Source organism: Zalophus californianus, chromosome 6, assembly GCF_009762305.2.
Source record: "Zalophus californianus isolate mZalCal1 chromosome 6, mZalCal1.pri.v2, whole genome shotgun sequence".
NCBI lineage: Eukaryota > Metazoa > Chordata > Mammalia > Carnivora > Otariidae > Zalophus > Zalophus californianus.
The window spans coordinates 584,858-598,531 of record NC_045600.1 but is presented as its reverse complement, the minus strand read 5'-3'; the positions used below and the strand labels follow the sequence as shown (position 1 = coordinate 598,531).

The 13,674-nt window shown below is 60.1% G+C and overlaps 1 long non-coding RNA gene and 1 gene segment (V, D, J or C); both read right to left on the bottom strand.

Moving 5' to 3' along the window:
- Nucleotides 1–2,938: 2,938 nt before the first annotated feature.
- On the bottom strand, nucleotides 2,939–4,256 carry LOC113910065. Its single transcript, XR_003515899.1, has 2 exons — nucleotides 3,360–4,256; nucleotides 2,939–3,060 (listed from the first exon to the last, which is right to left on the bottom strand). It is a non-coding gene; the product is annotated as an uncharacterized LOC113910065 (long non-coding RNA).
- A 1,791-nt stretch (nucleotides 4,257–6,047) lies between these two features.
- Nucleotides 6,048–12,377, bottom strand: LOC113909375. The segment is given in 4 exon segments: nucleotides 6,048–6,442; nucleotides 6,603–6,950; nucleotides 7,038–7,340; nucleotides 12,236–12,377. Coding segments are annotated over 4 exon segments (1,188 nt in total).
- Nucleotides 12,378–13,674: the final 1,297 nt, after the last annotated feature.

Genomic DNA, 13,674 nt, shown 5'->3' with positions numbered 1-13,674 from the left:
TGGACTTGGGCTGACTCTCTTTCCCTCAAGTCAGCACCTATACACCACACTGGGCTGTGGAAAGGATGAAACCAGATGTGGGAGTCACCGCCTCGTCCTCCATCCAGTGCCCAGGCCAAGAGGGTCTTGGATCCCCCGGGAGGATGCCTCTCCTTCATGTGGGTCAGTTCTGATGAAGGTCAGGACTAAGGACCCAAAGCATGGGAACAGGACTCCAGATCTAAGTGTGATGCAGGCCATGAACAAGGGCTCCAACTCAGAATAAATGGGCATTGGGTCAGGACCTGACCCTGTACTGACCACTAGGACTCAGTTTTTAGGACAAGAGCTCAGTGACCAGGAATTGGGATTACTGACCAGGACCAGGGCAGAGTGACCTAGGGCCAGTGACCAGGACCAGCACCCAGTGATCGGGACCCGGGCTCAGTGATCCTACCAGAGACCAGTGATCAGGAGCAGGGTTCAGTGGCTAGGACTGTGGATAAGTGATCAGAATAAGATGATTGGGACCAGGATGCAGTGATTAGATGAGGCCACAGTGACCAGGACCAGGGCTGAGTGATGAGTACTGGGGAACAATGACCAGAACCAGGGCTCAGTGACCAAGACCAGGGCTCAGGGACCAGGACTGGGTTCAGTGATCAGAACTAGAGCCCAGTGATGAGAACCAGGGCTCAGTGATAAGGACCAAGTCCCAGTGATCAGTACTAGGTCTCAGTGACTAGGACCAGGGACCAGTTATCATGACCAGGGCCCAGTAACCAAGACTAGGGCTCAGTGACCAGGACTAGAGCCCAGTGATGAGGACCAAGGCTTGGTGATAAGGACCAGGCCCAGTGATAAGAACTAGGGCTCATTCATAAGGACTAGGGCTCAATGACCAGGACCAAGGCACAGTGACCAGGGTCAGGGCCCAGTGATGAGGACCAGGGTTTAGTTATCATGACTAGGACCAGGGCTCAGTGATTAGTACCAGGTCATAATGACCAGGACCAGGGCCCAGTGATCAGTACCAGAGCTCAGTGACCAAGACCAAGGCCCAGTGATCAGAACCAGGGCTCTGTGACCAGGACCAAGGTCCAGTGGTTATACCAGGTCTCAGTAATCAAGACCAGGACCTAGTGATCAGGACAAGGGCTTAGTGACCAGGACCCAGATTCAGTGATCATGACCAGGGCCTAGTGATTAGGACCAGGGCTCAGTGACCAGGATCAGACCTCAGTGATCATGACCAGGGCCTAGTGATTAGCACAAGGGCTCAGGGACCAGGACCAGGGCCTAGTGATCAGGGCAGGGGCTCAGGGACCAGGACCAGGGCTCAGTGATCAGGACTAGGCTCAGTGACCAGGACCAGGGCCCAGTGACCAGGACTATGGCTCAGTGACCAGGACCAGGGCCCAATGACCAGGACCAGGCCTCAGTGATCATGACCAGGGCCTAGTGATTAGGACCAGGGCCCAGTGATCAGTAAAAGGGGAAATATTTATATGATCTGAAGAGAAACCAGAATATAGGGCCCAGTGATCAGGACAAGGCCTCAGTGATCATGACCAGGGTCTAGTGATTAGGACCAGGGATAAGTGACCAGGACCAGGGCCCATGACCAGGACCAGGCCTTAGTGATCATGACCAGGGCCTAGTGATCAGGACCAGGCCTTAGTGATCATGACCAGGGCCTAGTGATCAGGACCAGGCCTTAGTGATCATGACCAGGGCCTAGTGATCAGGACCAGGGCCCAGTGATCATGACCAGTGCCCAGTGATCAGGACAAGGGCTTAGTGACCTGGACTAGGGCTCAGTGATGAGGATCAGGGCCCAGTGACCAGGACCCAGACTCAGTGATCATGACCAGGGCCTAGTGATTAGGATCAGGGCCCAGTGATCAGGACCAGGCCTCAGTGATCAAGACTAGGGCCTAGTGATTAGGACAAGAGCTCAGTGACCAGGACCAGGGCTCAGTGATCATGGCCAGGGCCTAGTGATCAGGACAAGGGCTCAGTGACTAGGACCAGTGTTCAGCGATCAGGACCAGGCCTCAGTGATCATGGCCAGGGTCTAGTGATTAGAACCAGAGCTCAGTGATCATGACCAGGGCCTAGTGATCAGTACCAGGGCTCAGTGACCAGGATCAGGGCTCAGTGACCAGAATCAGGGCTCAGTTACCAGGACCAGGGCCCAGTGATTAGGAACAGGGCCCAGTGGTCAGAACAAAGGCTCAGTGATCATGACCAGGGCCCAGTGATCAGGACCAGGCCTCAGTGATCATGACCAGGGCCCAGTGATCAGGACCAGGTCTCAGTGATCATGACCAGGGCCTAGTGATTAGGACCAGGGCCCAGTGATCAGGACCAGGCCTCAGTGATCATGACCAGGGCCCCGTGATCATGGCCAGGGCCCAGTGATCAGGAGAAGGGCTCAGTGAACAAGACTATGGCTCAGTGACTAGGACCAGGGCCCAGTGACCAGGACCAGGCCTCAGTGATCATGACCAGGGCCTAGTGATTAGGACCAGGGCCCAGTGATCAGGACCAGGTCTCAGTGATCATGACCAGGGTCTAGTGATTAGGACCAGGGCTCAGTGACCAGGATCAGGGCTCAGTGAATAGGACCAGGGCCCAGGGATCAGTACCAGGGCTCAGTGACCAGCGTCAGGGCTCAGTGACCAGGACCAGGGCACAGTGACCAGGATCAGGGCCCAGTGATCAGAACCAGGGCTCAGTGACCAGGACCAGGGTCCTGGGTGCAGTGCTTGGGAGTGGTCTTGCTTCATACTGTCCTTGGTGAAGGACAGTCTTATCCTGTGCCTGTGCCTTATGCAGGACCAGATCAGGTGGGCTGTAGGTGAAGGGGGCCTCACCTTGGGCCATGACGCAAGTGTCCCCCTCTCCCAAGCCTCTGTCTCTCCTTCCCCCTCCTCTCATTTGGAGTCTGAGAACCTTTGTCTTTGGGATCAGTTTATTGCACCAGCAAGGCCTGCGTGTGGGGTAAGTCGCAGCTTCTGAGCAGGGCTGAGCTCTGGCATCCAGCTGGGGTTCCAGGAGGCTCCTCCAGATTCCTCCCTGAAAACGCAGTGGGGTCAGGGCCCAGGGGAGCTCCTTGCCAATGCCCTTTCCCCAGCCCTGCCTGCCTCAGGGGAGATGGGTTGAATCCTTCAGTGACTGTACCCAGGGGTGCTAACTCCCAGATCCTGCTGAGGGACATTTCAGCTCTGCTCCCAGGACTGCCCATACCCTCAGTGTCTATGAGGGGGGACCACCTCCTTGGTAAGTCAGACCCCCAGGGGCGGGGCACAGGCAGATGTTCTGGTGGCCGACCCCCCTGCCCCAGCCAGCCCAGCACTCTGCCTCCTCACCCCTACCTGTGCCTGGCTGGCCTCTGCTCAGTACTGGGGGCCCTCTCTGCTGTCAGCTGGGCCCCGCACGCTTGTCACAGTCAGTGCTGTGCTGTAGAAGAGGCTCAGTAGGAAGAGGGTGAGCAGGGTGACGGTGGTGGGCCACAGGCTGGCTCCTGGGGCATCTTCCTCCAGGTCCTCCTGTGGCAGGTCCAGCACCAGCCAGGGAAGTGGCTCCCGGCAATCTGCAAAACACTGTGGGTCTGCCAGACCCATGCCTGTGTGGGTGGGGGCTGAACCAATGCCTTCCCCTCCCATGAACCCTCAGGGTCAGGACAGGGGCAACAGGGGTGTCTTCTCTCAGGTCTGAGGCTGCCTCAGGGAGGGTGAGGTGACAGGTCCCTAGAGGACCCCAATGGCTAAAGGAGTCCTGGCAGGACCTTAGGGAGAGAGGCCTGGCATGGTGAGAGGGTGGGCATTGGCTTTGCTGCTCTAAATAGAGCCCAAGCCCAAGGCCTCCTGGGTCCCAGCCCTGTGGGCGTGCTCACCAAGCCCTCACCAAGCCCTTGCTTTTGGCTCAGCCTTGGTCTGGACCCTGGCTGGGGTCAGAGAGGACCAGACATGCCACCCTCAGGGTGCTCCAGGTTGAGACATAAATCTACATCTGGGGTTCAGTGTGCCAAGGGCTGGATGGGCATGTTGCCCTCCCAGGGAATGTGGCTGATAAGCTACAAGGAGCATGAGGGAGGCCCAGGTGAAGGCCACCAGCATAGGCTGTTTTCAGGATCCCAGGCCACAGACCGTCTATGTTAAATGGGATTTGGACCTGCTTGTCATATGCTGACACATCCAATCATCCATCCATCCATTCGCCTGTCCATCTGTCCATCCACCCACCCATCCATCCACCCATCCATCCATCCATCCATCCATCCATCCATCCACCCACCCACCCATCCATCCATCCATCCATCATCCATCCATCCATCCATCCATCTACCCACCCATCCATCCATCCATCCATCCATCCATCCATCCATCCATCCATCCACCCATCCAACTGTCCATCCACCTCTCCATCCATCCCTCCCTCCTTCCCTCCCTCCCTCCATCCATCCATCCATCCATCCATCCATCCATCCATCCATCCCTCCTTCCCTCCCTCCCTCCCTCCATCCATCCATCCATCCATCCATCCATCCATCTACCCACCCACCCATCCATCCATCCATCCATCCACCTGTCTATCCATCCACCCATCCAACTGTCCATCCACCTCTCCATCCATCCCTCCCTCCTTCCCTCCCTCCCTCCCTCCCTCCATCCATCCATCCATCCATCCATCCCTCCTTCCCTCCCTCCCTCCATCCATCCATCCATCCATCCATCCATCCATCCATCCCTCCCTCCCTCCCTCCCTCCATCCATCCATCTGTCCATACTTTCATCCGTTACATGTCCTATGATCTGTCCCTCTGCTGCCCTGCCCAGCTACAGACCCTTCCTCCCCTCCGCATCTCTCTAGAATACTCTTTCTATGGGCCAGGTACTTTCTCTATGGCAGCACTCCCCCCAATTAACCTGTTGCTCCCTCTATTGCCCTTTGGTGACTGGACCCTTGAGAGGGGAGCAATGACCATGTGGGTAGGGGTCCCCACCTCACTTTGGCCCTGGGAGCAGGGGGAGGAAGCCAGAAGGCCAGGTCCCCTGGGGAAGCCCAGGAGGTATCTGAGGCAAGAGCAGCGGCCCCGCCGCCCCCTTGTGGGAACTGTACCACCGGCTGTCCCATGGTGGCCACAGTTCTGCCTCTATGCTCTGTTTCCCCAAACCTCCCTTTCTGCCAGAAGCCTCTGACAGAAGCTGCAGAGGGGCCCTGGGTGGGGGCTGTCTCTACTGACCCCTCCCCAGCCTGCCCCCCCATCTGTGGTTTGGACCATCCTTGGTCTCAGGAAGGGGTGGGAAACTTGAGTCTGGGAGTCAGGCAGGGGCTGGGGCTGCCTGGGCAGAGTCTGTGGAATTGGGCCCTGAGCTGTGCCCAGTGGGGCACGCAGGGAAGGGCGTGGGGAATCTTGCTGGGCTGGGGCCAGGCGGGGGACTCCCTGCACCTGGAGGGCATGTGACTGCGAGCATGGGGAGACTGTGTGTGTGCATGGGTGTGCTGTGTGCAGAGCAGTTTGGAGCGGGGTGGCTTCCTTGTCGAGCACACCTGTGGGGCTGTCCTGCAACTGTGTGCATTGCACCCACCAAGGCTGTTGTGGGCCCCCCTGGAATCCTGCCCTCCCCCCATTCCTGCCACGACTCCTGACAGGGACACCAGCCTCTTCAGGGGCCCCGCTCCCCTGCCTCCCTCTGAGATACAGGCAAGCGCATCACTGCCCACGGAGGGCTTGCTGGTGCCCCTGCTCTCAGGATCCTCTGGCTGTCAGCCCCGGGTTTTGCTCCCAGCTTGCCCGCCATGGACCATGTGCTCACACTGATGCTCACACACACACACACACACACACGAGTCCATGGTGTGAGGGCACGTGGAGGTGCCAGGCTGACCCAGGCAAGTGAGGCCCAAAAGGGTGAGGGAAGCAGGTGCCCTGCCCCCCGGGGCCCTCCCCTGCCTCCGTGTGCCACAGACCCCGAATATGGACAGACAGCGGCCTCATGGAAGCACGGGGCTGCTCCAGGGGAGCATGGAGTTTATTCAGGGAGGGGCAGGTGGGCGTTTCAGTAGCAGATGCCGTCCACCTCTGCCATGACCACAGACACGTTGACGTGGGTGGGTTTACCCGCCAGGCGGTCGATCGTCTTCTGGGTGAAGGACAGGGACAGGGCCTCGTGGCCCACCATGCAGGAGAACTTGTCCCCCTGCTTCCAGGCCTCGGCGTCTACCCTCAGCACGCTGGTCACAGCGAAGGTGGGGACGCTCTGGCCGGGCTCCGCCAGGGGCTCCCAGGTCATGTACTTCTCTGGGGGCAGCTCCTGGGTCCCCTGCAGCCAGCGGATCAGCACGTCCTTGGGACTGAAGCCCCTCACAAAGCAGGTCAGCGACACCAGCTCGTTGAGGGCCAACTCCTCCGACGGCGGCGGCAGCAGGTGGACCTGGGGCCGGAAAGTGTTTCCTGGGGGGCAGAGAGCCAGGTCAGGGGTCTGGGACAGTTGGGGGGGAGGGCCCCTCTGCCCTGGCCACCCCGGGCCTCAGTTTCCCCCTGTAGACTGTGGGTGGGAGAGAGGAGGCGGGCTCGGGTGTTGCCGCGCCTCCCAGGCAGGGTCTGCGCCCACCTCTGGGTTTGCTGATGTTGACAGTCATCGGGCTCTTCGACTCGGGGTGGGTGGCCGTGCAGGAGAAGGTCTCCCCACGGTTCCATGGCTCTGCACAGCCTGGCAGCACACTGGACACGCTGTAACAGCCACAGAGGTCACGCTCAGGGCTCTTCTGGATGGCGTCCTTGCCCCCGGAGGGCTTCCAGGTGAAGGAGGCACCCTTGGGGTCTTTCAGGCCGCTCAGCGTGCACGTGAGGCTGGCATTGGAGCCCAGAAGCAGGTCCTCGAGGGCGGGCTGGTGCAGTGACAGGCGGGGCTCATCACACGAGGGACACGTACAAGAGCAGTTAGGCTTAGGCTCTGGAACTGAGACAGAGACTGCAGCAGGTCAGCGTGCCCCTTGGCCCCTGCCCTCCCCGCGCCCAGCCCCCAGCCCCCAGCCCACCCTCTGACCTGTGCACGGCACGGACACAGTCTTCCCGGGGCTGGAGGAGTGCTGTACTCTGCATTCCATGGACGAGGTGGCAGGGCACTGGTCGGCCGGCAGGGTCAGCTGGCTGCTCATGGTGTACCGGCTCCCAGCAGCCTTCACTGGGGGGAAGTTCCTGACGGACGCACCCTCCTTGCTGGGGCTCCAGATCACATTCACGGGCTCTGGCGGGAAGAAGCCCTGGACCAGGCAGGCGATGACCACGTGTCCAGCTTTGTCAGGGCTGCTGAGGCTCAGTGGGAAGACACTGGGGCTGGTTTTGGCCTCTGCAACACAGGACGCTCTGTGAGGCAGTGGGCAGCACCCCGGATCCCTGCCGCAGCCTCACAATCCCAGCACAAAGCCTGTCTCTTCTGTGCGCTGGAGGAAGCTTGCACAGAGATGGCAAGTGACTGCCCCAGGGCTCTCAGCTCACATGCCAAGGACCTGGGGTCGGAACCAGATGCCTGAGTCCAGCTGCACTGTCTCGGAACATGGTCCTCAGGGTTCTAGCATGACCACCTGGACACATTTCTCGGGGAAGGCCTCTGGATTTGTGGTTATTGAACATGGCTCTCCCGCTCACTGGCAGAGTCTGCAGGAGCTGCTGGGGCCTCCGTTTCCCATCTGTGCAGTGGGTGCAGACACACTCTCCGCTGGGCTTTGGGGCTCACGGGGGTGGGTCCAGAGGGAGGGCACAGGCCAGGACAGAGCAGTCCAGGCTTGAAGCAAGCCTGCACCACGGCCTCTTGGCTGTGCAGGGGGGTGGCACAGGGGAGGGGAGGGGGCCTGCTCCTCCTGGGACCCCCTTCCCACTTCCCAGTCAGGCTCCCAGTCAAACCACTCACCCCTCACTAATCCCACCCCCAGCCTCCCTATTAGTGACAGATGATCTCTGGTCTACGAGGCTTTGGAGGTCAGAGGCCCAATTCCAACTTGGTTGGAGGATGTCCCTACTGGAAAAGGCAGAAACACAGAGTGTGGTCTACCCACATGTACAGGACCAGTTCCCTTCAGGGAACTGGTGAGGGGAGAGAAAGCATCATGGGTACAAGCTAAGTAGCATGCCCCCATGTACCCCTTAGAATACAGGGAATAGCCTGGCTGGAGACTAGATCTCTGGGGGGTGATACAAACTCAGCCTACCCCTTCCCATTCACCTCAGTCACTAGCCCAGTACAGCCCAGCCTAGCCCAGTTCAGCCCAGCTCAGCCTAGCTCATCCCAGCCCAGTTCAGTCTAGCTCAACCCAGCTCAGCTCAGCTCAGCTTAGACCAGCTTAGTCCAGTTCAGCTCACCCTAGTTCAGCTCAGCCCAGCCCAGGTAGTCCACCTCAGCACAGCTCAGTTCAGCCTAGTTGAGCCCAGTTGATCCCAGCTCAGCTCAGCTCAGCTCAGCCCAGTTGAGCCTAGCTCAGTTCAGCTCAGGTCAACCCAGTTCAGCCCAGTTCAGCTTAGCCCAGTTGAGCCAGCTCAGCTCAGCTCAGCTCAGCCCAGTTCAGTCCAGCTCAGCCCAGCCCAGCCCAGCTCAGCCCAGCTCAGCTGATCTCAGCCCAGCTCAGCCCAGTTCATCCCAGTTCATCCCAGCTTAGTCCAGCTCAGCCCAGCTCAACCCAGTTCAGCCCAGCTCAGCTCAGCCCAGCCTAGCCCAGCTCAGCTCAGCCCATTTGAGCCCACTTGAGCCCAGCTCAGCCCAGCTCAGCCCAGCTAGCCCAGCTCAGCCCAGCTCAGCCCAGCTAGCCCAGCTCAGCCCAGCTCAGCTGAGCTCAGCCCAGTTCAGCCCAGCTCAGCCCAGCTTAGTCCAGCTCAGCCTAGCTCAGCCCGGCTCAGCCCAGCCCAGCTCAGCCCAGTTCAGTCCATTTCAGCTCAGCTCAGCTCAGCTCAGTCCAGTTCAGCTCAGCCCAGCTCAGCCTAGTTCAGCCCAGCTCAGCCCAGCCCAGCCCAGCCCAGCCCACCTCAGTCTAGCTCAGCCCAGCTCAGCTCAGCTCAGCCCAGCCCAGCTCAGCTCAACCCAGCTCAGTCCAGCTTAGTCCACTTTAGCCCAAGTCAGTCCAGCTCAGCCCAGTTCAGCCCAGCTAAGCCCAGCTCAGCCCACCTCTGCTCAGCTCAACCCAGCTCAGTCTAGCTCAGCTCAGCTCAGCTCAGCCCAACTCAGCCCAGATCAGCCCAGTTCAACTCACCCTAGCCCAGCTCAGCCCAGCCCAGCCCAGGTAGTCTACCTCAGCTCAGCCCAGTTCAGCCCAGTTGAGCCCAGTTGATCCCAGCCCATCCCAACTCAGCTCAGATCAGCCCAGGTCAGCCCACTCAGCCCAACTCAGCTCAGTCCAGCTCAGCCCAGTCCAGTTCAGCCCAGCCCAGCTCAGCCCAGCTCAGCCCAGCTCAGCCCAGCCCAGCCCAGCCCAGCCCAGCCCAGCCCAGCCCAGCTCAGTCTAGCTCATCTCATCCCAGTTCAGCCCAGTTGAGCCCAGCTCAGCTCAGCCCAGTTCAGTCCAGCTCAGCCCAGTTCAGCTCAGCCTAGCCCGGCTCAGCTCAGATCAGCTGAGCCCAGCTCAGGTCACCTCAGCCCAGCTCAGTCCATCTTAACCCACCTCAGCCCAGTTCAGCTTAGCCCAGCCCAGCCCAGCTCAGTCTAGCTCAGCTCATCCCAGTTGAGCCCAGTTGAGCCCAGCTCAGTCCAGCTCAGCCCAGCTCAGCTCAGCTCAGCTCAGCCCAGCCCAGTAGAGCCCAGTTCAGTCTGGCTCAGCCCAGTAGAGCCCAGCTCAGCCCCAGCTCAGCCCAGCTCAGCCCAGCTCAGCCCAGTTCAGCTCAGCCCAGTTCAGCCCAATTCAGCTCAGCCCAGCTCAGCCTAGTTCAGTCCAGCTCAGCTCAGCTCAGCCCAGTTCAGCTCAGCGCAGCTCAGCCCAGTTGAGCCTAGTTTAGCCCAGCCCAGCTTGTCCACCTCAGCTCAGCCCAGGCCAGCCCAGTCTAGCGTAGCCCACAGTGGCCTTAGTTGTGCTTATTCTAGTGTTCTGCCCGGTGATATCTATGGCCTCCAGGCCAACCTTTCTCTCTTCCTCTGCTCTGCCTGTTCTCCATCCTCCTGGGCCCAGCAGGGTTCAAGATGGTCTGACTGAGGAGATGGAGTCGGAACCACATTTGGACCCACCTGCTCGAGGCTGCCTGAGGGTCCATTACATCTGAAAGGCCAGGCCTCCCTTTGCCCGGTGGCCCAGTGCTGCATGTCCATCGGCCTGCCTCCCCAGGGGACCGGAGTGAGGACGGAGGCCATGGCCTCCTGTAGGCTGGCCTGATGGCTGTGTGATCTCAGTAGCCCCCTGCCCTGCTCTGGGGTATTTGCCGCCCTAGGCGGGCTGAGGCTGTGAGGGGTGGGCTGGGAGGGATTGCATGACTGTGTCTGGCCCACAGATGGGTCACTTGCCCACTTCCTGTCCCACCAGTGGTGGCTGCTTGCCTCTAACGTCATGTCTAGTCTGTGGTCTGGCTGTGGTGGGGCCAGGTGTATGTGGCCTGGCCTGTGCGACCCCCGGGAGCTTGACTCTAGGCTGAGGCCACGTGGGTGTGAGGTGGGTGCCCCGCTGGAGGTCGTGGCTCCGTGTGGCTGTCTGGGGGCCGAGAGGTGAGGAAGCGAAGGCTGAAGTAGACCCTGAGGTAGAGATGGTCTGGGAGGTGGGCACGGAGTGAAGGCTGTCAGGGGTGAGGCCTGGGGGGACAGGGCTCACCCAGAGTGACCCTGGCAAACCGGCAGGCGTCTGTCCACCTTATAGCTGCAGGGGAGGGTGTGAGGGTGAGGAGCCATGCTGGTCTGGCTGTGACCAGTGGCTGCCCTTCCTTGGCCCCCTGTCAGAGTACGGCTGGGGTAGGGGTGGGGGGCTGTAGCTGTCTGGGAGCCTGGAGCCCAGGGCTGGGGCAGCTGAGGGGCCCCCTGTGCCCCACCCCCCAGCCCAGGGCTCTCCTGCCAGCGCCCGAGCTGCACCCATGTTGCCTGCTCCCTTGCACCCTGCCTGGCCCTCCTTGGGTGTGGATGGACCCAGCTGGTGTCTGTGCCCATGTGATCCTTCACTTCTTCAAGCACAGAAGTTTCTGGAGCCACACACAGGAGCCGATGGTCCGCCCCCAGGAAGGACACCACCAGGGGGAGTGGCAGCAAGCTTCAGGCTGAATGGAGGTGTCTGCCACGCATGCTTCTTCCCTGTGGACTCGGGCTACCCAGGGATGGGAGCGGAGGAGGTGGCTGCAGGGAGGGGAACCCACGGCAGTGCAGACACACTGTGGCCTGGCTCAAGGAAAGTCTGGGGGTTTTTGTATGAACCCTGGGATCCCCGCAGCATCCCCCGTGAGGGGTGTTCCCTCCCAGGGCCGAGCACCCCTGGCCCCTACCACCCCTGCGTGCCCTTGCGAACAGCACTGTCTGTGTGGCAGATGACTGCCCCTGGGGCCCTGCCTTGTTGCCTGCCGGTGCATCCCTGCACTCTGCCCCCTTCGGGGGTCCAAAGCACTGGAGTCCCCCCAAGCAGTCGCCGCCCCAGGAACCAGAAGGAACGAGAAGCAGGTTGGGCAGCACTCAGTGGTTGGGCAGACGTGGTGGGCCGCCTTCTCCCTCAGCCTCCTGTTCCTCAGCCCACATGGGCATTGTGGGCACAGGGCAGAAGAGGTGTCATTTAGGCTGAGGTATGATGTCATGGTATTGGCCACCTGCCTGCAGCAATGAGTGGGAAGAGCTGGCACTCAGGAAGAGGTCTGAGGTGCACTTTGCTAAGATTGACCGAGCACCTTCCACGGGTCCGGGTCTGTGCCCAGCTTGACCCAGCACCTGCCATGGGTCAGGGTGCATGCCCGGCACGACCGAGCACCTTCCACAGGCCAGGGTCACTCCTTGGCTTGTGGCCCCGTCCCTCCCACCCCCGTCTCCCTCTTCATGGGGCTTCTCCTCTGTGTCTGCGTACCTCCTCCTCAGCCTCTTGGAAGGACACCCGCCATCACATTTAGGGCCTGGATCATCTCATCTGAAGATCTTTAGCGTCAATCACATCTGCAAAGACACTTTTCCAAACAAGGTCACATTCAAGGTTCCTGGGATTAGGCCGTGGCCATAGCTCTCGGGGGCCAGCATCAGCCCCCTGTGCTGGGTTTGTAACAGAAGGAACGAAAGAGGGACAGAGGGACCCTGAGAAGGCAGCCCCTTACTGCCGGGAGGGCCCGCGGAGGCAGCATCCCTGGCAGTGTCCACCCAGGGGCCTGCTCTCAGACTGCGGTCCCCGTGTGCCAGGCAGAGGCCCTCCTGGCCGGTGACCTGCACACCGGCCTTCCGGGCTTGGGGGAGATGCATTCTGCCTTGTGCAACGGCCTCTGGCTCTGGGGGCCGGTGTGAGTCGAGCCCCTTGTTGTCCTTGTGCTGTTGTCCATGGGGCAGGTCTCCTGATCTGGGGCACCAGTCAGAGAAGAAGACACTCAGGTCTGTCCTTGGGGGACCCCCAGTCCTGGAGATGGGAGGAGGGAACCCAGGCCTCGACCTCCGGAAACCTTGCGATGGGTGTGGGTCTTGTCAGCTCAAAATGAACAAAACGCTCTTAAAATTTTATCCTATCATCTACCTATCGTCGATCTATGTATATCCATCCGTCTGTGTGTTCATTTATCTATTTATCTATCATCTGTGGATCTATCCATCCAACCATATCTCTGTCCGTCTCTCCACCCATCCGTCCGTCCGTCCATCTAACCAACATCTATCTATATCTACGTATCTATCTATCTATCTAAGGTCTGGTCACGTCGTGACCTTGGTAGCAGTTAGAGTAGAGCCTGGCTGGGTGCTCAGGAATGGCCTCATAGCTGAAAATCTCCTTTGATTGATAAGTGTGTGGCCGGAGGTCCTGAGACCGTGCGTGTGTCCATGTGTGAGTGCCATGTGGGGCTGTGACGTGGTCTCCTCCCGTCTTCAGCCTCCACCTCCCCTTCCTTGATGTTCTATTTAGATCAAAGCCTCCGGGTCTGGGAATGAGGGTCGCAGCAGGTGGGTCCTGGGAGTTGTGCCCCGGGCAGGAGGCCAGCGGCCAAGGTCCCACCCCCCCAGGCTGCATGCTTGCCTCACTCATTTCCCTCCCTGGTCTGAGTCCCAGTCCATGTCTGAGTCCATGTGACATGCATCAGGGATGGTGGCTGTCTCTGGAGGGCCGACTCCACACGTGAAATCTCCCGTCCAGAAGACTCCGGGCATTTGTGTGCTGGGCATGCAGCCACGGGCCATGCGCGATGGTACCAACAGGTCACACCCCCTCAGACAGGCCCAGAGGGCGGCCCCTCCCTGGCTTCCTCCTTAGTGGGACTTCTGTAGCTCCTGGAATGTCTTCTTCCTATTGTTGGCCACTTGGATTTTCCTGTCTGTGACGGACTGCTCACGTCTTTGCTTTGGTTCCTGAGCGCTCTTCGTAGACGAGGGAACCTGCCTTTCATCAAGTGTGTTCACACAGCCTCCCCGTTTCCAGTGGACTTCGCAGAGACCCTAGTGGGAAGGTGTCTCCAGGCAGGGAGACCAGCTCTTTATTGTGAGAGGGGCACAGCCTCAGGCCCAGCACACTGTGCTTGGCCGGCTGGCCATCTCTCCAGCACCTTGGCTCCTGAGT